Source organism: Pleurodeles waltl, chromosome 4_2, assembly GCF_031143425.1.
Source record: "Pleurodeles waltl isolate 20211129_DDA chromosome 4_2, aPleWal1.hap1.20221129, whole genome shotgun sequence".
Lineage (NCBI taxonomy): Eukaryota > Metazoa > Chordata > Amphibia > Caudata > Salamandridae > Pleurodeles > Pleurodeles waltl.
Window position 1 is genome coordinate 93253303 of NC_090443.1, and position 27835 is coordinate 93281137.

Consider the following 27835-nt stretch of genomic DNA (forward strand, 5'->3'; position numbering starts at 1 on the left):
CATATGTCATTCATGCATGCCACCACTGACTCCCAAAAGGCCCAAATCATTGGGAAACCCCAAAGTAACCAAAGTAGGTAGAAAAAAGTCCCCTTCTGATCACATTCCCTACAACAGGTCGAATCGTTAGTCTACCCATTTTGACCATTATGGTGCAGGAGAGGTACAATTTGTGGAGCATCCAAAACTTCACCAGTCTGAAGCCCACTGTTAGAAATGTGGTCTCTAGTTGGCAGAGGTATACCCCCATGTCCAAATAGGGACCACAAGCCTAGTCAGGGTAAGTTACACACAATCCAAATGATCCCGTGCCCACCCTCTGGTAGCTTGGCACTGAGCAGTCAGGCTTAACTTAGAAGGCAATGTGTAAAGTATTTGTGCAGTAACTCATGCAATAACACTGTGAAAACACCACAAAGATACACCACACAGGTTTAAAAAAGTATAAGAGATTTATCTGAGTAAATTAAGGTCAAAGATTTGATAAGCACAAGTTGAAATATCACTTTTGCAATGATAAGGAGAGTCTTAATTCTTTAAAAATCAACAAAGGTCTCTTGTGTGTACAAAGTACCTGGTATACATCAACATTTCACACACAGAGACCACAGAGGAGGAGATGCATGGAAAAAGGAAGGTGTGCGTCGGATTTCTGGATGCACCCAGACTACGCATCGATTCTTCCCATACTGCAAGGCCTTTGCATCAATTTCCAGCGCGCAGTCTTGGATCCTCACTGCGATGCAGGGTCTTTTCACGCCCAGGGACAATGCGTGAAAATCATGAGCGCGCAGGACGAAGTCACAGGTGCTGTGTCGATCCGGTTGGCAGTGTGTTGGACTTTCTGTCTTACAGCAGGCGCTGCATCGATTCCTCACACAGGAAGTCGGGATTTGTCACTCCGGCTCAGCAATGCGTTGATCCAGTGGGCTGTGGGTCGAAGTTCCGGTTGCAACGTTGGCGCTGCATCAATCTCCAGTCGGGGAGTCAGGCTGCGTCGTTCCGGGTCAGCACTGCAGGGATTCTTTCACCGCTAGGCAGGCTGTGTGTCGATTCCAGCAGGCTGTGCATCGATTTGCGACGCACAAGGAGTTCCTTTGAAAAGATGAAGTCTTTTTGGCTCTGAGACTTCAGGAACAGGATGCAAGCTCAATCCAAGCCCTTGGAGAGCACTTCTCAGCAGAACCACAGGCCAGCAAAGCAGCAGGGCAACAGCAAGGCAGCAGTCGTTCACAGCAAAACAGTCCAGGTGAGTCCTTTAGGCAGCCAGGGAGCTCCTCTTGGCAGGTTGCAGGATCTGGTTCAGAGTGTTTGTCCCAGGAAGTGTCTGAGTTGGTAGCGTCAGGGACCCAGTTTACATACATAAAAGTGCCTTTGAAGTGGGGGGGGCTTCAAAGAGTGGTTTTGAAGTGCACAAGGTCTCCTTTCAGTACAGGTCTGTCTGCCAAGGTCCCAGTAGGGGGTGTGGCAGTTCTTTGTGTGAGGGCAGGCCACTAGCCTTTGAAATGTAAGTGTCAAGCCCCTCCACCCTTCTACCTCAGGAAGATCCATTCAGTATGCAGATGTGTGCAAGTGTGGCTGAGCATCCTGTGTTTGTGGTTGTCTGGGTGAAATGCACAAGGGAGCTGTCAACCACCCCAGCCCAGATGTGGATTGGAGACAGGCTGTAAGGCACAGATTGATTTTAAGTGCAGAGAACAGATCACTTTCTAAAAATGGCATTTCTAAAATAGTAATATGAAAACCAACCTCACCAGTCAGCAGGATTTCCATTACCATTCTGGCCATACTAAATATGACCTGTCTACCCCTTTCTGATCGGAATGTACCACTCAAACAGTATGTGAGGGTAGTCCTAATGTTAGCCTGTGAAAGGAGTAGGCCTCACAGCAGTGGAAAACCTATGCAGGGCTTTTCCACTTCCAGGACATATAAAACACACAGGTATATGTCCTGCATTTTACCTACACAGCACCCTGCCCTATGGGTTACCCAGGGCCTGCCTTAGGAGTGTCTTTTGTCTAAAGAAAGGGGTGTTTAAGGCTTGGCGAGGACTTTTAAATGCCAAGTCGAAGTGGCAGTGAAACTGCACACACAGGCCTTGCAACGGCAGGCCTGAGACATGGTTAAGGGGCTACTTATGTGGGTGGCACAACCAGTGCTGCAGGCCCACTAGTAGCATTAAATCTAAATTACTTGGCACATATAGTGCACTTTACTAGGGACTTACAAGTAGATCAAATATGCCAATCGGGTATGGCCCAATATTATCATGTTTTAAGGGAGAAGGCATATGCACTTGAGTACTGGTTAGCAGTGGTAAAGTGAGCAGAGTCCTAAAACCAGCAAAATCAGTGTCATAAAAATGGAGGGAGGCAGGCAAAAAGTTGGGGGTGACCACCCTAAGGCTGTCAGGTCTAACACCTGCCGTGATGGCCACCTCCCTAGGGGAGGCCAGGGACTCTGCCCATTCATCATCCGCCAGGTCTCCCAAGACTTGGTCCCAGTGTTCCCTTAGGCTCGGGAGTGCTTCTGATGAGTTGTTCATCAACTTTTTGTATGTGAGTGAAATCGCTTTGCGGGTCATGCACACGTCCAGTAGTCTAGTTTCAAGAGGTGATGACTCCAGGTGGTCAGCCCCTCGGGGAATCACTGCCCTATTAGCATGTCTTACCTGAAGACAGCAGAACGTCACAAAGGCTGCCAGACCATAGTGCCTCGGCCATTCTATGAAAGGGATCCCATCCCCCTGGACCTAAAGGTCCACCACCTTTGATAGTCCTTTAAAGTTCCATCTGTCAAAGTCAGACCGCGTTTCCAGGGTGCCTAATGGTTCGTAGTCCCATAATGGCATGGCATTGGTAATCTTATCCCGCCAGCCCAATTTTTTAGGTGTTGTATGCCATAGGTGGACTGTGAGTGCGTGGGTCCTTGGAGGGTCATGTTTTTTGAGTTGGTATAAAGGGTGCGCAGATATCACCTCGGGTGTATAACCAAGCGGTCCATACAGAACAATGAATCTTCTCTGAGGCAGTGAGTCCACTTGTTCACCACCGCTAGTTGTGCTTACAGTAATATTTTTGATTGTCGGGTTGTGCAATTCCCCCATCATACCAACCCCGAGTGAGCTTGGTTAAGGCTTTTCGGTCTGGCCCCCCTTTCAACAGCAGTGTCCTGACTTTGCTTTTTATGGCCTTGAAGTACACCATAGGTACCGGAAACTGACTTTTAATTGTGGGTTGGAAAGTTTTGGAGGTTGGGCTCATAGCAAATGTAGAGTAGCAGCTCGTAGCTGGAACAACACCTCTTCAGGCGACTTAAAAGAGTATAGTAGAGGGCCCCAGAGTATTGTGTGCTGAGATATATAGAGAGTGCACACATGTATTTCCTATATTAAATGCATGAAGCATAGTTTGCGTTGATGTAGTAGACCTTAGCCCAAGGAAGCGGTGGGTTACTGGGAAGAGATTGTGGGAGGCGACTTATCCTCTTTATGCTTTTGGGGAGGCTTTATTAGAAAGAAAAGAAACTCTTTTGTAATAATGCATGTCTTGCGTTTATTCATTAATTAAATTAGGCCCCTTTTGTGGGGTTTCTCTGTATGTCTATAGAAATTCTTATTTTGCAAAGTCTAGGGATTTGAGCGCCCTGGGAACACAGAACAACAAAAGTTATTTCTAAGAGAATTTTCTGTACGACCATAAAACCAATTAACCAAATCTTAGTCCAATGGGCTCAGCAGTTAGTTGTTTTTTCAAAATAGTTGGCGATGCTAACTTTGTCTAACGTCCTTACATGCAACTTCAACCACCTGAACAGTTGGCACAAATGCAGTCTAGCAGCACTCCGAAAACATGCAGGATCTACGGCTCCAAGCAGATGACTGGAGGAATGTGAGCCAACCTCTGATGCAATAGTGGAGAGGGACACCTAGCTTTCTTCCCAGCGAGATAAACCAATGGCACGAGTAAACGTCCATCCTTCTAAAAAAAGAATTCTGCTTGGTCTCAGACTCTTTGCTGAATTGTGACTCAGCTATGGGGCTGGTACACTGAACAGTATGCTCAAAACTGCGTCCGATGTAGAGGGGAGGAGGAAGAGGCGGATGCATTGAGGATTCTCCTTCACACACATTGAGGCAGAGACCACTTGTAAAGCCCTACTGACACTCTTTCCAATCTAGAGTTTTCTGCAAATAGAACTTTTCACAACATAAAAACAACTCCTGGTTAGGTCCCAGCAAGTGGCAACAGAGATGCCCTTGGTAAATGTGTATCTTCTGTACTGGTTGGAAAAGTGTATTCATGCCTTTTCCCCACTTTGGTTCATTCATGTGACTCTCTAAAGTTACAAGTGATTTCCCAAATCCAGGATTATACTGATTGCCTCATGGTGCCTTGGCCTGTAATGGATATCAGAACTGTTACTCCTTATTCCAGTGTCCAAGCTCAGCAAGTGCAGTCGATTATCCACCCTACTAGCACATACATTTAAATATTTCTTAACATAACTCCACCATCTTAATTTGTTCTGCTAGAAAAGGATCAGCAAGGGACTTATGTTTTGCCTCCGAGACTTAGAAATGTAACTGCTTTTTAACGGTAAACTGCCATATGTATTATCATTTAATGTCTATTTTCATGGCGCCTTACACTTGATAGATTCCTGCAATGTCTGTCAAAACATTGAGCCAACCTCAGCATTCACAGCGACACCTTCGTCTTACAAAAGGAAGTTGTGTTGCATCTCTTCATTAGACTTTGACATTCCATTCCTTTGATTGAAATTCTTAATTTGCCCAGCCTAGGATTTTGTGAGCCCTCAGAAGACGGTGCAGCAGAAGTGATTTCTGAAGGCATTTCAAGTACTACAGTAACACCAAATTGAATAATAATTTACCCAACAGGTCAGCTGCCTTAATGACATCTATATTTGTCCTCTTTAGTGCACAAACCATCTTAGCTAATGGCTTTTGTACAATAGACTACTGACCCGGAAATCTTTATCTTTGGTTCCATGACCTCTGCAAGGGCAAACGGCGAGCTTCTGGCATGCTACTCGAAAGAGACATATAAGTCTCCGTTATGGTTGTTCTTCTGGTGTTTACTTCTTTAACCAATGTTTCCTACAAAATTTCACTTAGAGGGGAAATAACTCTTCCTGTGTTGAGCCACAAGATCGCATTTCCCTTACCAAGATCACACTATCTTGACCTTTGTATAATTTTAAAACGCTGCCATAAAGGAACAGCTCCTTTCAGAGTTGCGTATCATCGGTGATGGTCATCTTATGGCAGGCGTTGCTCCAGGCTAATATCAAAACAGCATCATATTCTGAAAAATCAGATTAAGCTAGTTTAGGCCCCCTAGATGCTGTATTGCACTCTTGCATGTTGAAACAAGATTTTAGGAACAGGGTGGGACGATTTGTACACTTGAGCAGAGGGTAGGCTTGAGAATAGGGACATCAAAAAATTTGTAAAGTGATTTGTGAGCTGAATGTCCAGTGACTTTATAGATATATTCATCATGTTCGCTAAGCTGTTTTCTAGGGTTCTCAACCAATCAATCAATTAGTTGATTTGTAGAAAGCTACTTGTCCCCCAAGGGTATCCAGGGGTTGATTAGCCAACTAGCGAGGTCTTTAGGGACTTTCAGAACTCTGGAAGAGATGGGGAGGTCCGTAGATGAATCGGTAGCTCATTCCATGTCTTTGCTGCTAAATAGGAGATGGAGCGGCCTCCGCATCTGCTACGTCAGGTTCGGGGGGGGGGTTATCCTTCAGTATCTCAACCTGTTATGGTAGTGGCGGTTGCAGTTCCTGATGGGAACATAGATCTTCTTTCCTTTTATTTGAAGTTGGCAGTCTATAGTCAGTGTAATGGCAGGGGCAAACTGAAGAGTCCATGCATGCCAGGCAGAGCCAGTGCCACTCTAGAGCAATACTAGGCATCAGCCTATAGTGCCAACAGCAGTGGGGTGGCACAGAAGCTATAAGATTGATTCATCACCAATATAGGTGCAAGGAAAATGTATTTTATAGAACATACCCTAAATCAATGGAACAACACTGACAATAGGAAGAGCTTCTGCTCCACATCTCCTGCAGACCCCTGACACCCCATGAAGTCTACCAAGTGAGGGAGCAAATGCCTCTTGCCAGCATCCCTATGTGATGGGACTTGTGAGCTTGATATGTGGCGGGAGAGCATGAGAAACAGCTTCCAATTAGGACATGTCGTGGCTTGCATGGGTAAGGCCCCTCTTGGATAATCAAACTCCTGGCAGTGCCTTGGTTTAGGAGTGGGTAGTCAGGCCGGAGTGGCTGGGGATGTCTGAGGGACCAAGCCCTAGCTGAAATCCACTGTATTATCAAGACTACAACTGACATCAATCAATGACTTGTAAAAGTGATTCCTACAGTCACTTAAGCTTGCTTTAACTATGGGTTTAGGAGTTTTGAATATATTTTAGTAACATTATTGACTTTATCAGCATAAAAGTCATAAAAGAAATGAATGTACAGCGAGCAGGCCATTTCATTAGTTGTGATCTCAGATTTCACACGTGCATACAGTACCACATTTGTGTGACTGATAGCTGTGCAGTTACGTAAAACAATGGACAGATGATGGAGCAGAGTCCTGAATGCCAAATGAATGATTGCCAGAAGCTAAGAGTAATGTTCAGGGGGGGTGTTAAAGATACAGGGCCCGATTAATAAAGGCAAATATATATATGAATTTACTTACATGTACTTCACCTAGGCGCAGCACTCTACTTTTTTGCTCTTTATCATTTCTTAGTGAAAAGTTACATCTGGGTGCAGACTTATCTGTCACTATGCCTTGAAATGAGGGGCTGAAGTCTTCTATGATGGTATTTACAACTGTAACTGTAATGTAAATAACTTTACAATGGTATTCTGTGTTCCATCTGGTTGGGGGAAGTGTCTACCACTGGGGCAGATACCTCCTCAATGTATTTTGTTAATTGCAATTGTCATACTTTTTTGGGGATGTATGTTTTGTGCCATGGTGTCCCTCCCAAACCCCACTTCTCAAAAGCAATCCTATTTAGTAGCAAGTATTCTGCATTTCCTGCCACTTCCCTGTGTCCCGCCCATACTTACTATCAAAACATATATAAGATAGGCGGGGCAGAGGTATCCCGTCCTAGGTTTCTGAACTGTATTCTGTAGTAGGTGAGTAGTACAGTAAAGTCTACTTTACGTACTACAAAAAATACAGGTTGTGAATTGTGCCCAAAGTGTTAGCCCTATGTTGTCTCATATCGGGTCTTTTTTGATTGTCAGGGAACAGAGAAAATATCTGCCTTTGCTGCCTTTACACCTGGATTGAATATCACAGGCTGGGTATATTTTTCATGAACTTGTTTTCACTCTTTTCTTTTTCTTCCAGATGTGCTTGCAGGATACAATGGCACCATATTTGCATATGGACAGACTGCTTCTGGGAAGACACACACCATGGAGGTAAAGGCTTTCTGCAAAAGTCACACTGCAAAATCACCCTTGCCCTTATTATGATTCATTTGATTATTATTATAATTAATATTATTATCTTCATCATCACCACCACCGTCTTAAATCTTTTTAAATCAATGAAATTCAGGCCCTCATTTAGAGTAGGTCAGCTGACCTGCAGTAATGTCATCGGGCCCTCATGCAGAATGGCTCTGCTGATTTACAGTAATTTCATGATTGTGATGAATGGTAATTTCAGGCTGTAATTGTGATATTACAGTGAAAATCAATATACAAGTGGGATAACGTGCAAACAATGTTTCTACAAGTTTCACTACATTTATCAGTGTGAAATTAGCATTAACTTTTTCCATTGCTAATGGACACTTTTGCACACATGAGTAAAGAATCCAGATCTCTAGTCATGGTGAATATTATACCCTGCAAATTCACCTGAAAATGAATCCTCCAAAGCGCTAGACTGGTTATGGAAACTTTAAATAGATCTCATATCCCAGCAGATAGTTCCTTGGTTCCATTTCCTTCCTGGTTGAGAAGTCTAAGTCCAAATGTTGTGCCAGTTCCTATTTTACCACACTCTTTGAAGAGACTCTTGAGTGCTATCTTTGGATTTATGTATTTGCAAAAAAGTGATTTTCTTTTAGGCACTCAGTTTGTGCCTGATCTTGATACAGACTTCCTTCTTGACCTTGTCTAATCTTCCTCCTGTGAGAAGTTGAATAGCCTTAACGGTCCACAAAGTTCAAGGTGGCTGTTGCCAAACCTGGTCCCTCTTTTAGAATAATTTTGAGAACCTGGCTCCAAGCTCTGGGCTTATCTCTAATGATTGTTTCGCCTCTGTTCGCTTGAAGGGCTTTTTTTACTTCTAGTCTTGCTCTTGCTCCTGCTCCAGTGGCAGGATTCATTGTTTTGGCCCCACTTTTCAACTTCGACCTTGGGGATGCAGGACTCACTCAGGCTGGGTCCAGCTGTGGGTTCAAGATGGTAGGAGCCAGTTTTGTCCCTGTGGCTTTGAACAGGAGGCCAGCAAACGAACCCTTGAAGTCACTTCTGGTATTCCTGGGTGTAGAGCAGGGCTCAGCAGCAGTGCTGGCATCTGAGGGTCCAAGGTAGGCTCCAGGCAGCAAAGCCATCCTTCCAAGTACACCAGCAGTCTAACAGAGTGCACAGCAGGTCACAACAGCAGCAGGCATTCTTCAAGAGTCCTTTCGCAGGTCCGATAGTGAACTGAAGTGTGAGTCTGAGAGTCCTAATTTTCTGGTGCCCTGCTCCTAGTATGTGGAGACGTTTCTGGATAGGTTCTTTGAAGTTCTGGAAGTTTTCCACACCTCCCATAGAAAATAATAGAAGTAGGGACTTAAAATAAAACCCCATTTCAAAAAAAGTTTTTTTTTTTAAATAATTAAAAATATAAATATAAATAATGTTAAAAATAATTTGTGATATATTACACATTTTCTATTTTTATTATAACTTATTTTAATACACTATTTAAGTTTAAAAATAATGGAACAATACATTTTATTTAAATAATAAATGTGATTGACTCTGTATTCATCACTCTCATAATTAGTTATGCACATTAAGAATATTTTTTCTGTGGGTGGGAATTGTGTTTTAATTTAACCGTCTGAAAAATTATTTAATTTAATATATTTTCATTAAAGTTTTTGTTTTGTTCAAAATTAATTTAATACTGCTCAAGCATTTTTGATTTCATCAAATTAAATCTAAAAAATGAATTCATATTTTAAGTGTTTTTACTATTTATGATCTGGAGATCACTGCATCGTAAAGTATAGGAAAAATGAAAAGTTAATTTAACTCGCAAATAAATATTACAAATAGTGTTATGTTAAATTTTAATGCTGAATACCAAAAAGTGTAAACATAATCAAATTTATAAGCGGATCTATGAAGGAACAACGCATGCACTTTCAACGCATGCCTTTACAATGAGGTAGGTACAATGCATGGTCATTACCACGCATGCACTTACCACAAAATGTTTTTACCACGCATATGGTTTTACAACATATGTCTTTACCACGAGACATACATAATGTGTATATATATATATATATATATATATATATATATATACACACACACACCTTTCCACCCAAAAACCCTACCTGCCCTAAACCCTAAAAATTACCTTACCACCCCATCCCATACCCACCACAAAACCTAAAAATGCGTTTACCACCTCGAATCCCACACCCATCCTTAAATCTAAACACCCTTTACCTCTCCAAATCCCATACCTACCCTAAACCCTAAAAGCATCCTTACCACCCCGAATCTCATATCCACCCTAAAACCTAGAAATGCCTATTCCACCCAAAACCCATACCCACCCTAAAACCTAAAAATACCTTTACCACCCCAAATCCCATACTTACCCTAAAATCTAAAAATGCCATTACCAACTCAAAAGCCATAACTACCCTTCAACCTAAAAATGTCCTTACCACTCCAGAGCCCATACCTACCCTAAAACCTAAAAAATCACCCTTCCACCCCAAAACACATACCCACCCTTAAACCTAAATAGCCCTTACCACCTCAAATCCCGTACCCACCCTAAAACCTAAAAATGTCCTTACCTCCCCACATCTCATACCCACCCTAAAACCTAAAAATGCATATTCCACCCAAAAACCCATACCCACCCTAAAACTTAAAAAAACCCTAACCCCCCCAAATCCCATACTCACCCTTAAACCTAAAAACACCCTTACCACCTCAAAACCCGTACCCAGCCTAAAACCTAAAAATGCTCTTACCACCCCAAACATCATACCCAACCTTAAACCTAAAAATGTGCCACCCCAAAATCCATTCCCACCCTTAAACCTAAAGATGCCCTTACCACCCCAAAACCCATACCCACCGTCAAATCTAAAAATGTCTTTACACTTAAAAACCCATACCCAGCCTAAGACCTAAAAATGCCCTTACTATCCCAAAACCCATACCCACCGTTAAATCTAAAAATGTCTTTACACTTAAAAACCCATACCCAGCCTAAGACCTAAAAATGCCCTTACTATCCCAAAACCCATACCCACCCTAAAACCTAAAATTGCCCTTACCACCCCAAAATCCATACCCACCCTAAAACCTTAAAATGCCCTTACCACCCAAAAAGCCATGCTCACCCTTAACCCTAAAAATGTCCTTATCGCCCCAAATCCTATACCTGCCCTAAAACCCAAAAATTCCCTTACAACCCCAAACTCCATACCCACCCTAAAATCTAAAAATGCCCTTACCACCCAAAACCTCAAACCCACCCTAAAACCTAAAAATGCCCTTACCATCCCAAATCCCATACCCATCTTAAAACTTAAAAATGTCTTTACCACCAATAACCACATTACCCACCCTTAAAACCATACATACATACATACACACACACATATATATATACATATATATATATATAAATATATATATATATATATATATATATTATGACTCAACCCACTTAATACTTACCTATACTTACCATTAAAATCTTTACCTTGTAAAGGCATGCGTGCAAAGGTATATTTGTGGTAAAGCCATGCATGGTAAACGCATGTGCGTGGTAAAGGCATTGTGGTAAATGCATTGCGTTGCATTTGCCACGTTGTTAGTGATGTTTTCCATATAAGCTACCTCTGCGAATCAGGTCCTTCTTCTCTAACACCTGGAATATTGCTGGTGACACCATCTTGGGAAAAACCACCTTCCCCGCCACTGATAACCGTAGGTTTTTCCCAAAATTTCCCCCAGTCCTAATAGATGCTAACACCATCCTTATATAGTCATCAGTGAAGCTAGTGGATCGTGAAAGGCTTCCTCCTCATCTTTGACAAGCCTCTGGCATATCCTCCTCTTCCATATTTAGGTTGAGTGAAAAGATGCTACATTTGCCTGAGATGTTTTCAAATGCCTCAAGCACTTTAATGACCTGTGTATGCTTCCCTGTTTGCATCTTTCAGAAACAGCAGCATATCTCTGCAGAGAAATATGTAGTGAATTCTTTAATCTACCTTGAATATTAAAGTGAATGCGAAGAGCTCTGTTGCTGTAGCAAACAGATATAGGGAGAAGGGGCATTTCAGTCAAATTCCCCTTCTACTGTTTGGGGGCAGATCTCACCTGCCTGGTTGAGACTTTCGGCCTGATTTAGATCTTGGCGGAGGGGAATACTCTGTCACAAACATTACGGAAATCCTGTCCGCCATATTATGATCCCATTATATCCCATGGGGATCGTAATTTGTGGTGGACGGGAAATTTGTCACGTTTGTGACGGAGTCAAACTCTAAATCAGGCCCTCAGTCTGAGTTAAGTGTATATCAACAAGGCCATCTAAGTTACATGTCACTGAAGCATGACTTTCTCATCACTGTGGATAAAATCCTCCATCTAAGTGTCTCATAGGTTTTCTACACTGATCAATGGCGCTACCTCTCCTTGCGAAGTCCACTTCAAACTATCCATGACTCCCATTAAGCGCCTAATGTTCATGAACATGTTATAGACATCATAAACCCACTTTGATCTGGGTGAATCTGTCTAACACTTTAGTCAAGATTTTCGTAACGGATGTTAAGCATGGACAGGAGCCTCTAGGATGTCACATCCATCGGGTCATGTCTTGATTTGAACAGTGACACCAGCAGTGCCTTGCTGTCAGTCAGTACCAGTTAACAGATCCGCATATGATGCATAAAATACAACTATAAGACAATCTGTACTGGGTGTCCTACCCGAGGCTGTTTTCATGATTGCGATTTAATCTTTCATTTCTGAGATAATTTCCTCCAGGTTCTCAATCACATCGAGGGGCAGAGCCATCAAGCCTCCTTTTTCAAAGAAGTCATCTATTTCCCCTTCTATCAGTAAATTGTGATCCTCGTATAGTACGGAATAATCAGTGGATGCCCTATTGGCTTCAGATTGTGAGTGTGCCATACCACCATCCACCCTCCTAATACCCACTGTAGGAGCTCTCCTTGCATTTGTTTTTGCAGCCAGGCCAGGAAGTGCCCAGCTTTGTTGTGCTCCTTACGGCCTTCACGCTTGTGCTTACTATTTGGTTTTATGACTGGCCACTAGTTTTGCCTTACTGTCTTGAGAATGCTGTCCCTGTTGGTATGGCTGTAGTGTGTCTGATCTATCTGTGGCATATTTTAACTTTTTAGGCCCATCTTCTTGGAGTACTGCTCTGGTATTGATTCATGAGGTGAGGAATCTGCAAACAGAAATAACCACCTAAAGAAAAAGTTACCTATTCAGTTATGATATCTCTGATGGGTACTTTAATCTACATTTTCCTCAACATTCCTGCTCAAAACCCACTCTGAGGTGAGGTTATTGTGTTGGAACCTGACTTCTAGTTACTTTTATGCACTGCTTTCATGTTTCCTTCGTGAATCCCATCTTTGCTACTAAGGATGTAGAAAAAGAATACTGGGTGGCACCTTACATAGCTCTGTAACATCACAACTAGGGAGGAAATAGAGTCAAGGCAGAGCAAATGAGAGAGCTATTTCACATTTCGGATCCACACTCGCATCAGGGAAAATTCATTCTTGAGGTGAGGAATCTGTGGGGAGATAGGGTATTCACTGGAAAGATTATTACTGCAGGTAAGAAACTTTTTCTTTTGGAAAGTAAAATTAATTACAAGCCCTTTCCAAAAGACACTTCACTTTGAAATCCTCTCATATTATTCTCCAGGAGGATAGTCCAGGAGGATTAAAATATATTTTTGTACAACTAGGCTTAATTTATGAGCATGTTTTATAGTATAGTGGGGAAAGCAAAGATATCAAACGAGTTTTTCATCATGTTCACTATATCCACATAGGACCTGAATCTACACAACAAATACATTTTTTGACTTATTTTTTTTCCAAAAGTAACACTGCATCTCTATTTCTGTTGTACTTTGTAGAAGATCTGGATTTCTTTGGTAAATTCCAAGTTCACCCGTGTGAAGGCTTCCAGTTGTAAATAATACTTTGCACTTGTATATTGTTCTTAAAACCTTTTAATTTTTGTGTTCTCTACAAAGACACAGAAATCCCCTCCCCAGTGATTTTAGGCACATTCCCTCCTAATTCAGACTCTTTATAATTCTTTACTGTTGCACATTACATAAATAAATCTCCACCTAGCTAGAAGAAATATGTATGCTTAGCATTCTCTGATTGGCTAGGCTGCATTGCTTAATTTGAGCTGGTGGTTTCCGGGGCTCAGCATCAACGCTTTATTGTCAACATAGGCTCTTATGACAGCCTGCTACATGGTGGTGCTGTTTGTCTTATTTTTTGAAGAGCACAACAGCTGTTGTTTAATAATTAAATATACATTAAAATCACTAATACCCACCAATTAAATAGTTGGGGGCATTTATTAGTCATTTTAATGTATATTTAAAATCAGAACTATCACACTTGTATGAGTGTGTTGGCTGGTAGTGACAGTACTGTGACTGGCATGACTAGTGGGAGCAATGGGTGGTGCAAGCTGCAGTGGCCTCCTGACAAGGGCCCTGGCCTTTGTGTGTTTTTTGCAAATTAAGCAATGCTTGGCTGTTGGCATTCAAGAACTGGAGTGTGTTTTTTGCGAGGTTCATTGAATTGAAGATTGTTTGTTTTGTTGCATTTAGCTTTTCATTGTGTTTTTACAGGACAGGAAAAAGGCAAGAAAGTAATTCAGTCATGTTGACTACAATAAATAGGCTCTGCAGTCTCTTTATAACGTGCTAACACATACAGTTCACAGCTAATGTTATTTATATGTAATCATATTGTATGCTATTATTAGCTTGTATTGCAAACACTATTCTCACAGTCCATAAATGGATGCTGGCATTGTTCTAGAGACTGACTGTCTGGTGACTGGTAATCACTGGGAATCATGTACAATTCCCTAGTATCAAAAAGGACTCCTTGACCCTTGAACTGCTTAGAGCAAGTGGAATATGTGGGGGGGGGGATATTTTTCCTTGGCCATGACGAACAAATGGTCAGCGGGGGCTGCAGGCGGGTAGAGGTTCATTAGATTCAGCTGTGAGCTTTTTCAGGCTTAGAGACACTAAGAAACTCATAGTTGCCAGAAGCAGTACACCCACAAGGATAATCCTCTGGGGAACTCCTAATGAGGGCTTAAGCCTTTGTAACAATCCGTTGGTTCCTTGCTTGTCTGGTCAGGTTTCTCTAAAGCCCAATTTAGAATTGTTTGTGTTAGTCTAATTTGACTTCTTAATGCAATATAAAATTATATGCTAAAAGTCCTACCCTCAATTGCTATTCAGTTTAACTTTACTTGGATTGCGTGTATTGCTATTGTACGAAGCCTTTTTCCCAGGTTACCTACTTTCAGGATTTTTCCATAAGTTTCTTTCTTCTCATCCCATTTTAGGGAAAGCTGCATGACCCACAGGGAATGGGTATCATTCCAAGGATAGCTCGGGACATCTTCAACCACATTTACTCCATGGACGAGAACCTGGAATTCCATATCAAGGTAAGTAGATGCCCATCAGTGCCACTGGACAAGCTGATGGTGGAGATGAAGACATTTTTTTATAGGTAACTGGGTCTACCTAAATGTACACTTTTGCAAAAAAGGTTTCATGAGATTGGGGTTCCTGAAGTTCATCTTTTCTTTATGTTCTATATCTGTGCTTGCTTTTCGATTACAAGGGGGTCTCCATTTAGTAGCAGAATGACAGTCATTTAAAAAAACCATGCTCAACATATAGAATCATGCCTGTCATTCCAGTCTCTTCTCGGACTCTCATGGGTTTTGAGTGCTCAAAATGTTTTAATCTACATTACCTGTGCAATTATGTGGCCAAAAAGCCTTGGGAATGCCCAGGAACATGTGTATTGCAGTACGAATAGGAGACAAAGGGCCAGTTTGCAGAGCCATTTGAGCAACTAAGTTCAACTTAGGTTGCCAGATAGGCTGTTGTTGGAGTGCAAATTGACTTTCACAATGTACACAGTATGAACTTTGCATTCATATTTTTGTACATACATGGTATTTGTATAGGGTGAACTTAGCCATAAGGCAAAAGGTACAGGGCTAAAGACAAAGATAAAGTCAATGACCGATTGGTGAGGAAGGTGCCTTCTGAGAGTGGAAGATGATTATTAATTCGTGGTTTTTTCAGCTATTTCCTAAATAGAAGCAGGGTTGATGTGCACATGAGGAATGTCTTTCCGGCTGTATGTCAGTACACCGTTGTTATATAAATCATCTGACATAAATATTGTGTCCTAAGTATCCTTTACAAAAGTATCCCATTGAGTGCTGATTTTCTGATACTAACTCATCTGGGTTGATATTTATGTAAACAATATTTAGGACACATTATTTCTGTCAAGCAATAATTGATTATGATTTTTTGGTACCAAACTTGTTATAGATCCTAGGTAAATAAATAAAGACAGCAATTTGTCTTTTTTTTTTTTTGTTTTAGTTTTTTTACAACTTGTCTCCATTTAGCTAGTGTTCTGGCACTTTTTTCCTCTTTCAGTAGCTTCGCACTATAGAAATACAATATAGATATATACATGTGAATGAACTGGTATCGGGTGGATATGCAAAGGGAGACCCAGTGAATGAAATTCCCACTAAATCCCACACACAAACGTTTTCACGGCCCGCTCACACTTTCAGTGGTTGGAGATTTAATACAAAAATCCATAAGTGTACATGCTAATTTAGGTGTAAACCTATGGATCTCGGCCTACACATTCTTTCGGCAAATTGGGCCCAGAGAGTTTGTAGTAAATGGAGAGACAAAAAGAGTAAGAGAGACAGAGAAGGAAGAGTAGAGTGACAGGATGAGAAGGAGAGGCGTGACAGGAAACATTCCATGGTTGTCCGGACAGGCGAGGAGTCCATAGGCACATGCTTGTGATGAAAAAAGAGACAATAACAGGGGCGACCGCCTTGGTGATGCGAAAGGAATGATAAGAATTGAGATGCACACCAAGCACTGAATGGAAGCTCAGGGTGTAAATGGTGGCCAGAGTGATGAGTGGAGGGACAGACCGAGAGGGAGTGAGGTGAGCCTGAGGGTCTGTTGTGAATGGATGCGTAGATTTAGGAGTGGAAAGACTGAGCCTTCGTTACGAATGACCTGGCAAGGATGAGATAATTATTGCATCTATTAAAGTCTGATACACGGGTATCGGGGTTTAAATGGTGTCATTCGTATCCCCGTTGTGTCCTTTAAAATGGGGCAGACCATGCAGATTTTGGTGCTTGGTGCACCAAAGTCTGCATGCACTGGTACTTAACAGGTATTGTCCCTTGTAAAAATGGACATGTTTCACCTGGCAACATTTACCTGGGGTAATTACCACAAATCTCGTATTCATAATTCCTGACCAAACAGTACATTGTGCAGGTTTAAGAAAAGAAAGCGCCCTAATAAGGGCCAGAGAGTGTGTGATGAATGAATGCACAGCATGAGAAGAGGAGAGAACAGTGGACATATGATGAATGGTGGGACGGCCAAGAGGAAGAGGAAAGACAGAGACAGTAATAAATGGGAGGAACGAGAGAAGAGTCAGGGAACCTGTCCAAACAAGGAAATAATAGTAACTGAAGAGTCGCAGTGTCTGTAATGAACGGGGTGCGTGACGCCACACTGCAATAAATATAAATCCCATGGTGGTCTTGAGATGTAAGTTGGGCAACACAGACTCAGTAGGTACCTACAGATGTTCTGGTCTCCAAGATTGCTTTCACGAGCTGAAAGTGGCTACAATATTGACAGCAGGGCTTGTGAACGGTGTATTCGAACGGAGAAATTTCCATAGAAAGAATTGTAAGGTAGAGGAAATTTCCATAGAAAGAAATATAAGGTAGAGTGTTCTAAGTAGTTGCTTAGAGGAGCCAGTGTCATGTGTGTGTTTTAGCATTGTCTTCTCTACCCAGTGGCCAAAACTGAGCGTGGACTAGCAAATATTACTACATTGGGACACTGCTGAGGACATCATTTTCTGGTTCATTCCATCTAATAATCTTTGAGTTCCACAAACAGCTATTATAATTGTTAATTCAGAATTTGTGCACAATGGCACAACACGTACTTCATGGGCAGCAGGTCTACTTTCCTTCTGCCAAAAGTGTGGAGAAGAAATTGTGGCTCATATACTGAGTAAATTGCTAACAATGGATCTTGTGCCCGGTACCCTTTTGATAGTAGTCATTTTGTTATCATTTTTATTGTTTCTTTTCCCCTTATCTGTTTCTACCTTTAACCAATGAGGCACATGCCAGAACTCTCTGTATTTAGGCCGTGAGTGTTACACCACTAACCGTTTACTGCTGCTGATCCGCCTAACCTGGGCATCTCGTCCTTCAAGATCACTAATCCTGTGCACAGCAGTGATTACGTACTATCATCTGTGTAAGGTGTACCTAAAATCGTTTGACTTGCAGAGTACGGTTGTCCCAGTCCCTAGATGATGGTATTAGGAAGAGGAGTTTCTCCCAGCGTCTCGGTACAGTAGATAGTGAAGTCAAAATGCACCTTCCACACTAGGATCCTTTCCCAGATGTATGTAGGTTACCCTCAATGGCCCTATGCAATTGCTATGAGTAACTTTAGGCAATGTAAAACATACCTGGTCTCAAGCCCCCTTTCCCTCGATGCCAAGCACCATGGAAACGGTATCAAGATTCCACAGATTGCTTCCATTAAGGCCTTCCAGAACAGGCCTCGCCATTTCTTTATAACCAACAAGACCAACACAAACATCTGATATCTTGGTTCCCTGGCATCAGGAACACCACAGTCTCTTGAGGGATTGTTTTAGTCCTGGAAATGTAATCAAAAGGCCTTTTAAAACGCTAACCTACTTTCCATAAAATGTTTTATGTAGAGCACTTCTTGCTTGATGATCATAACAGCAGCAAAAAACATAAGCAGGCTACATGCACTTTGCACCTCACAGCCTGTCTCAGTGTTTCATACCAACATGGTGGTCCTGACAAATTAGACGTTTTGGAGCTCAGATATGCCTGTCACTTTTAGCTTGATAGGACTAAGGACCATCATATAACTGAACAATTATTTGTGATAATGTGAGGACATTATGCCAGATAAGGAACTGTTAAAGTCATCACTGCACTCTACATGGAACCCAGGGATTCCTATGGGACACCTTCCCCTTTGTGGATGGTAGCGAAATGCATCCTGTTTTTCTTTAAGAAAACGGGCTGCATTTAAAAAAAAAACTGTTTTATTGAAAAGCAGTCACAGACATGGTGGTCTGCTGACCCCAGCAGCCCACCATCCCTGTGAGTGCAGCCATTCCCAAATGAGTTGCAAATTGCGACCTGCCTCATGAATTGATTCTCAAATGAATCGTAAATTGTGTGTCACAAAACAAAAGGTTTTTTGCACTTGGCCCTTAGTGCCTTATTTATATTAGGCCCAGTGAAATTTAAATAAGGCCAGCGTAATTTCTGTAATTTTGTGAATTCTGCACTGTGCTTGGTGTGCAAAGTTCTAGAAAAGAAACCATTGTGTCCGATCGCATAATTATGAGCCTGTGCAGCAAAATTATAGTGTGGGAGCACTGAAACAACATAAACAACTAGGATATGTCTAGCTGTTGTTTGCTCTATTGTGTTTTTCATGCTATTTTTTTTAACACAAAATGCGTCCTTGCATCAGAATTTAACACAAGGACATATTTCATGCTAAATTATAGTGCTAAATGACAAATTTGCATTTTGCATAGTTACGCTAATGTGACATGTCCCATGACAAGTACATTTTCAGAAATTTCGCATAATTATGCAAAAGCAAAATGTGCGAATTTCGCACACCCCTAATTTAGAGTTAGGCAGATGTAAGACATCTGCCAAAAAGTGTCAGATGTCCTGTCCACCATATTAAGACTACATCGATGTCAGTAACTCTCTAAATATCTCTACTTGGGACAGCCACTGCTTTTGACCAGTGTTCCTCTTTGCCAAACAGAAAATGGGCCCTCAGTCTGTAGTCTTTCCCATTATTACTGCCATCCTGCTGATCCCTCATCCATCAGCAGAATTTCCCAAGGAGAAAAGACCACGCCATACACGACCCATGTATAGCATGCGGTACTGATCCAAAAAAGCTCTCAGTCAATAGCCCTAGTTTCAGTATTTTGGCCAACTACTAGGAGGCAGGAAACCTGTACGTTTATAAAGGGAGAGAGCCTATGGAGTGAAAGTAACTTGGTCACCATAAACATAACTTTATGGAATTGTTGCGGGGGCAAAGAATGATTTAGTTAGAGAGTATCAAGAACTTTCACTTTGATTAAAACCTTAACTCCTTTGACCGTTCGCTGCAAGTGTTCGCAGTTGATGAGGTTGTCAGGGTCATTGTATCTCTGTCTCACTACAATCCTTTGCTGATTGTAGCCGTAGAACTAACAGCTCTTGGAACATCTGTGAAGGCTTCTTTAGATCTAGCTATATGTAGTCAAGATGATGAGCCACACAACTATCTGCTTGAAAGACTGGTAGCCAAATTCACATCCTGATGATTCATTGTATTTTCTATGAGGGTTATATATGTAAAAAGTACCGAAAGCACCTCAATGGTATAACATATTTGTATACTTCACAGAAGGATAGTGAGGTGTAGGAAAACAATGAGACTACAAGCAATGTTTGTGTTGAAGATCATAAAGGCTAAGTGAGCAAAAAAAAATTCTAGTCCATGGGTAGACAGGATAGACCTAACAAGACTTACCTGTCCTCAAATTATAATAATGTGATTCGATGAAGAGTGGATGGATGCAGGCATTTCTCAGAATGAGCAGTGATTCAAAATGTTCCAGCAGAGTGTGGAATTCTCAGGGGATCTATTAAGTGATATTTTAACTATCATACTGGGAAAAGGAGCCATGTTATAAGGGTGGAAGTACACAATTGTAGCAGGCTCTTCTTCTTGTCTGTTGTCCTTCAAATTTGATAATATTTTGTCCATGGCTTCTAACAGTGATTAAGGCAAATACCTTGGGCTTCAAGGTTGCCCTGGAGGCACTAATGTACATTTAGCAGTCGAGCAGGCAGACTTTAATACACAGTGTGAATCTCTATTCATAGTTGAGGATGACTGCATGCTTCAGAGGGGCTTGAAGCGAGTTAGCCTCAGTGACTATTTTTGTTCTGTAACCACAGTTTCTCTACCTTTCCCTTACTAGGTCTCATATTTTGAAATTTACCTGGATAAGATCCGTGACCTGCTAGATGGTGAGTAATGGGGTATTTTTTCCTTCAGTAGAGCCAAATGGTATTCCCCATTCCGTTATATTTAACAGATAAATTTATCACATGCTTTCGGCAGGTGCTAAATATAGACTGCAGGTCTGTCAAGGGTGGGGGTGAGGAAGGGAGATTGGGGGCGTATGGGAGGGATGGAGATACATATTTCTAGCAGGGGGAAGCATATCTGGCGGGAATCTATGGACCAACGCCCATTTTATGAGTGAATTTGTTGATGCGGTAACTGCTCATTCAATCCCGGCAGTAATTATTTTACTAGATGTGGAAAAGCCCTTTGTTCTTTTTGATCGAACTACTTGCTCAATATATTCACAAGAACAATACAATTTTGTCACTCCTTTTGGAATCCCCAAGATAAATATCTACGTAGATTATATCATATTATTTTTATCCCCAACGAAATTAACGTAGATTTAGCCAGCAAGCAATTAAAACACACACTTCACTTGATGTTACAAAATCAATGAAATGAACACCGAATGTGTAAATTGTTATTTAACACAACGGCTGAGTTTCTCTATGCTTCTCACTAAGTGAATTATTTTTTAAAAAGAACCGAAAAGATATCTTGGAGTTTTATACAAAACAACTGGAGGATCTGTCTATTGTTGGACAGATACTATTAATCAAGATATTGATTATACCCTTATTCTTGTTCTGTTGCTTGACTTATATTGCGTTTATTTTTCAAGGAACTAGAAAGGGCTCTCACCTCTTTTATCTGAAATGAGAAACGGCCCAGGGTGATTATGAAAGTTTTGCAACTAATTAAAAAGGAAGGCTGACTAAGCCTTCTGAATTTTCACTTGTATTATTTGGCATTGTTTCTATTACAGATACTCGTTTCTCCATATTCTCCTCCCATTTTATAGTTCAATATTGATAAGAATGCTAGTAAATAAAACATACATAGTCTTCATTGTTTTATTAAAAGTGCACAGCTTCTAAAAAAAGTTAGTTTCAAGTCTAATTATATATGGACCATGAGGACAGGCATATCTCTGTACTGATGAGTGATCTTCATGCCCAATGCTGCCCCTTAAATCTTAAAACTAAGTCACTTAAGGTAGATGCGAAATCCTGTTTTTTTTGTTTTTTTAGGATATTCTTTCATAGCTGCAATAAATCCAAACAAATAAGGAAGTTCATTGGGCAGAACCGATATGTGCCTGCAGTTGTAGTTGGGGTGCAAGAGTTTGATATCTCTGATACTGAACTGGAGCATTTCTGACCTTTGATGGTCATAAGTAATTAGTCTGTAGTTGGCCCATGCCTTCTGAGACTGCTGGTTCAGTCCCCGACACATCAAGCCAGAGAGTGAAGACCAGGGGATAAAATGTATTGTGTTTCTCGAGGAAACTCTAAACGTAGAGTAGAATCCTCCACCTGAAATTCCAAACACAATACCATCTCTTTGATGGCGGAAATTCAGCCTGTGGACCGTACTCTGTGTCCAGAGTTTCCTTCATATCTGAAGGCTTTTCAATTCCTTCCAACCCTTAAATGATATCCCAGGTCCCTAATGCTGTAAAGGTCATTATGACAAATATGAGACCAGATAAGTAGTAACACAGTTAGTTGGATATTAGAGAGACAGTGAGACACACTTTGACGACAGCAGCAGGATAACAAAGGTACAGGAAAGCTAAGGTTACAGCCGTGGACCATGTACTCTGCGGTTGAAAAAATGGAACCATTGAGCATTCAGTCACATTGCCTTGGTGTTCTACTGAATCAATTGTTTGCAAGCTAGAATCCGCTTTCTGAGGTTCTTTTTAATGTTTTACTCCTCCAGTGTCCAAGACGAACCTCTCTGTGCACGAAGACAAGAACAGGGTTCCATTTGTCAAGGTATGTGCATGTTTCCAGAAAGTACATTCTTTTCCCGCTAGTCATAGGTTTTCAAGGCCCTGCTTTTGTCCATATGTATTTTGTATCGGTTTTCTGCTAAAGACTTCCAAAAATAATCCCAAACTGAGAGGGATGCCACCTGTTCCAAGTGTGCTAGTGATAATTACATGATGATCTTACATTATGATCTACCTGCACTGTAGTATGCTGCTTCCTTGCGTTATTACTGTTGTTAACCATGTTTTTAGCTGCAGTTATTTTTATTTTTTGCACAGAGTTGAATGGGTAACAGGCCGTGGTGTTCACGGAGTACTAAGCACTGCACTTTAAGTGCCAGCAACCATTATTAGGACATCCGGAGGGACCATCTTTGTTAGCGCTCCAGTTGTCAAGCTGGTCTCACTACTTAATAAGGGCTGGGGCGCTGACAGATGTGCACACCATCTACGCGTGTCCACGTCTGGTTGGGGTCAGGGGCCAGGGGCCAGAAGCCCTACCCATTTGCCGAGAAAGAGGCTAAGTTATTCATCAGCAGAACTTCGACAATTAAACCGGCCAGTGGGTAAGAATTGCCTCCATTCTTTGGATCCTAATTGCTTTACCACTAAATGCAGGTCGTGTAAGCAAATGATAGGCATTTAGAGCCAAACATGTTAAGTGAGTCTTTAATCCTTCAAACAATAGCTTTAATAACTGGTACAAGTTTTTGATTAACTGCAGGTCACTCCCTAAAAACAAAGGGCTTCATTTACAAGAGGCCTGCACTGTCAGAGCATCACTTTTAATGACGCTCCGGTGGTGCAGGCCTCTCAATCCTATCTTTGATGTGACGCAAAGACACCCTACATGGCTTTGCGTGTCCTCATAAATATAGAATAAAGCAAAGGCAACGCAAAGCGCTGTCTTGCCTTACTCCACATCAAGGATGCATTCCATGGAGGTTGCAGTGGATTTTCCTACACAACACACATGGGTTTTGACACATTCCCAGATTTACAAGAATCTGTAAACCTGGGAATGCACCAAAACTGTGGCCTTCCCCAGGGGAGGCATAACAAAGAGAAATAACTTCATTCCTCCTTGTTTTTTCCTCTTTCTGTGTGTGCTGCATTCTGCAAAAGGAACAACACACACACATTCTTGCACCATCGTGCGCCACGGTGCAAGGGTTCCTGTGTTGGCACTAAACACCAATTTGTGTGACCACTCAGGCAGGAAGGACAGGAATGCGTCATCTGTCATTAATATGGTGCAATCCGGTCTTTTAGTTTTGACGCAGAGCAGAGCAGCTGGAAGCCTTGCGGCACTGCCCTGTGCAAAAAAGTTGTAAATGAGGCCAAAAGTTGAGATATTTGGCTTCCTTGAAAACAAACAGCCAGAGGTGTTATTCCACACCAAAACATTGTTTAAAGCCGATTGTTTGGCCGATGGAGCAACGTCACTCCCACAGGGCATTCCATTCCCTGGTGCATCTGACAAAACAAACTTTGTAGTGGTGTTGCTATAACCTTTAAAGATCATCTCAAAGGGAACTCCACCCCTATCATTATGTGTGGGTGCGAATGCCTCTCCTTTGGGATTGAACATATCCAACCTTCATGTTTTCTGGGCTTCTGGTTTGTCGTCCCCCAAGGCCAGCTGCCTAGTTCATATGTGTTTTGCCAGACATTTTGGCTGAACAAAGCCTTCAGAAGGCCAGCTTCTCTTTGTTAGATGATCCAAATTGTTACGAAGGAAGTCCACGGATCCAAGACTCGTTTGGTAAGTCTTTATTGTCCAGCATCCACAACAGTGCCAGCTGCTTACTCGCTGCTTCCTTCCTCTCCCAACCGTCTCTCCAAGAATCCTCACAACATCTCCCTTCTATACTCTGACATCATTGGTCCAATGATGTCAGAGACCAGCCAAGTCCACAACACATCTCCCTCCTATAGACATAGCAAATAACTTAACTTAACTATATTTCAATAACATTACAAACACATTGACATAAAGAATACAAGGAAAGGAATGGGGATCAACACAATGCAACACCTAAAAAAGAGAATAGTGGGCTCAGTGGCAAAATTTAGCTATAGCTAATGCAACTAAAATAAAAATGGAATAACCATAAATAATCAATATATAATCACACACAATGTTACTGTCATAGCTTCCTTAACGTGTAAAATCCTCTAAGTATTTGGGAATTGTTTTATTCCTTACACTCCTTCTAGTCTTCTCTCCAGGATCAGATCCACCAATATTTTCCTCCTTGTACATTCCCTCAGTCATTGGTCTGTCATTCACACATTTGGCTAAGCGCTACATGCTCCACAAATCACCCCCTTACAGAACAACAACATTCCTTCTCACTTGCACAATTTTCTTCGGTCCCATAAATTTAAACGCCCCTTTCTGTGACCAAAAAGGTTTTGTTAACACACACCATGTCACCTACATGCCACAACCTTTGATGAGCACCATGTTTAACGTCAAATGCTTCCTTATATTTTGCTTGATTCGCAATAACTCTGTGTCGGATAGAATCTTCACCAACTGGTGATTCCTCAATCTCCTTATCAGCTAACAACCACAAGGGATTAAGTTTAGAACCCGCCAATCTACCTCTCAATATTCTAAAGGGGGACATACCCGTAACGGCATTAGGAGCATTCCTGTGGGCCCATAATTTCTCCCTGAGGACAGTTTTTAAAGGGATACAATTATCCATGGCAGTCTGTGCACTAGCTACCACCAACTGGTTCATTTTTTCAACCAACCCATTGGCTTGGGGGGAATATAAGGCGGTGCGAAAATGAGAGATAGCCAAATTGTTAAGAAAATTCTTCATTTCCAGTGAAGTAAATTGCACACCATTATCAGTGACTATCACTTTCGGAATACCTTCACATGCAAAAACATCAGTTAAGAACTCTATGACAACTTTAGTGGTGATAGCACTCACTCAACTAGCAGTGACCCACTTGGACCTATAACCAACTAACACAATTACAAATCTTTCATTGTGAGGTAGAGTTTCAAACGGTCCCACAAGATCTAATCCTAGTTTGTACCATGGTTCATCAGGAACATGAACCGGGGATAAAGGAACAGGTCTATCTAGGCCCGGCCACCAGTAGCATTCTCTGACACTAGCTTTGGTTAAGTTCCTACCTAAATGTCCCTCATGAGCCAAATTGACCTGTCTCTCGTACAACCCAACTGGAGGAACCAACCTATCACATTTGTACAGATCATTTCCAACAATACTCAATTCATCTTTGACGTTCCAAAATGCTTTAACACCATCTGGACAGTTGCATAAATCAGGCCAACCCTTCACAACATATTCTGAAACCAGAATGCGAACGTGTCTCTTTCGCATTCTGACTCCCATCTTTCCTTATCAATAGCTGGTTCCTTAATCCACAAAATTGGAATCTGATCATCCGTAGTATGGGCCGTCAAAGGTAATCTAGAAAGGAAGTCTGCCGGAATGTTTTCTTTCCCTGGTAGGTATTCCACATGGAAATTATATTCTATTAGATCTTCTACCCAACGTTTGATACGCGGAGTTGTGTTTTCTATATTACGGCACGAAAACATCTGCACCAAAGGCCTGTGATCACTTCTAAGTACAAACAGTAACCCCCACAGGTAGTACTTAAAATGGTTAACGGCCCAATTGCATGCCAAAGCTTCCCACTCTATTACTGAATAGCGTACTTCTGCCTCTCTAAGAGAACGAGAGGCAAAAGCCACTACTCTCTCTTCACCATCTACCAATTGTGAGAGAACTGCACCCAAACCCTTCAGGCTAGCATCCGCGGACAGCAAAGTTTTCCTCCTAGTGTCAAAATGGCCCAGTGTAGGCATCTCTCCAATTCTGGATTTAACAATGTTAAAAGTCTCTTCACACTCCGAAGACCACACAAAATCCACACCTTTCTTTAGCATGGCTCTTAAAGGTTGTACTACACTCGCAAAGTTCCTAATAAACTTCGAGTAGTATTCCGCTAGACCAAGAAATGAGCGCACTTGATCTTTGTCAGAGGGAGTGGGCATTGATATGATTGATTTGGCCAATGTCACTTTAGGTTTGATACCATCGCCAGAAATGGTGTGCCCCAGATAGGAAACTGTACCAACCTTGAACTTGCTCTTTTCCTTTTTTAAGGTTAACCCTTTTTCCTTTAATCTCCTCAAAACTGCTCTGAGAGCAATGTCATGCTCCTCGTCATCTTCACTATAAATTAGCATATCGTCTTGAAAGAATAAGACAGAACTCAAACCCTTAAGCACTTCTTTTATTATTCTTTGAAAACGCGCAGCAGCCGACGCTAAGCCAAATGGCATTCTAATAAACCTAAAAGCTCCCAAAGGCGTAACAAAAGAAGTTAAGTGTCTCGAGTCCTCATGAAGTAAAATTTGATGGTAGGCCGCCGATATCTAACACACTAATGGGGGTCATTTTGACCTCGGCGGTCTTTTTTGAAGACCGCCGAGGGACCGCCGTGCGGAAGACCGCCATTGGTGGCAGTTTGCCGCTCGGCCTATTATGATCGTTGGCAGCTCTCCGTCCTTTTACAGATGGAGAGCCGCCAACAGCCATACTGGCGGGAAGCGGGGAAGTGGAGGTTGCTCCACCTCCACGCCACGCCAAAAGAACACCTCCCAGTGAATCACGACCTGTGATTCGCCGTTGCGGTGTTCTGTTGGCGGTGTGGTGTCGGCGGAGCTGCCCCCATGGCTCCCGTCCCCTCCCGGAGGATCGTCGGACCAGGTAAGTCGATCGTCCGTGAGGTGAGGAGGGGTGGGGGTGTTGTGTGTTGTGTGGGTGCATGGGGGTGTGCGTGTGTGTATGTAGAGGGGGTGTGTGAGTGCGTGTATGCCTGCGGGGGTGTTGTGTGTATGGGAATGAGTGCATGTATGTCTGTGGGTATGTCTGTATGGATGTGTGCGTGTATGTTTGAATGTGAGTGTGCGTGTATGACTGTGTGTGTGGATGTAGGCATGTATGTCGGCGTGTGTGCGTGTAAGTATGTAGGTGGTCCCTGCATGTGTGTCGTGTGGGTATGGGTGAAGTGATGTTGGGGGTCGGGGTGGGGAGGGGGCCCCTGCTACCTTTGGGGGGTGGCAGGGGTGGTGGGGGGGTAGGGGAGGGAGTCAAGGTGGGGGT

The 27835-nt window shown here is 42.1% G+C and overlaps 1 protein-coding gene across 1 annotated transcript in view; it reads left to right on the top strand.

Moving 5' to 3' along the window:
* Positions 1-27835, top strand: part of KIF5A (kinesin family member 5A) — a 602234-nt gene that overhangs the window by 247912 nt on the left and 326487 nt on the right. Inside the window, exons 3-6 of the mRNA XM_069230811.1 lie at positions 7421-7494; positions 14935-15039; positions 20742-20790; positions 22619-22674. Coding sequence (XP_069086912.1) covers positions 7421-7494; positions 14935-15039; positions 20742-20790; positions 22619-22674 — 284 coding nt within the window. The remainder of the gene's footprint in view (positions 1-7420; positions 7495-14934; positions 15040-20741; positions 20791-22618; positions 22675-27835) is intronic.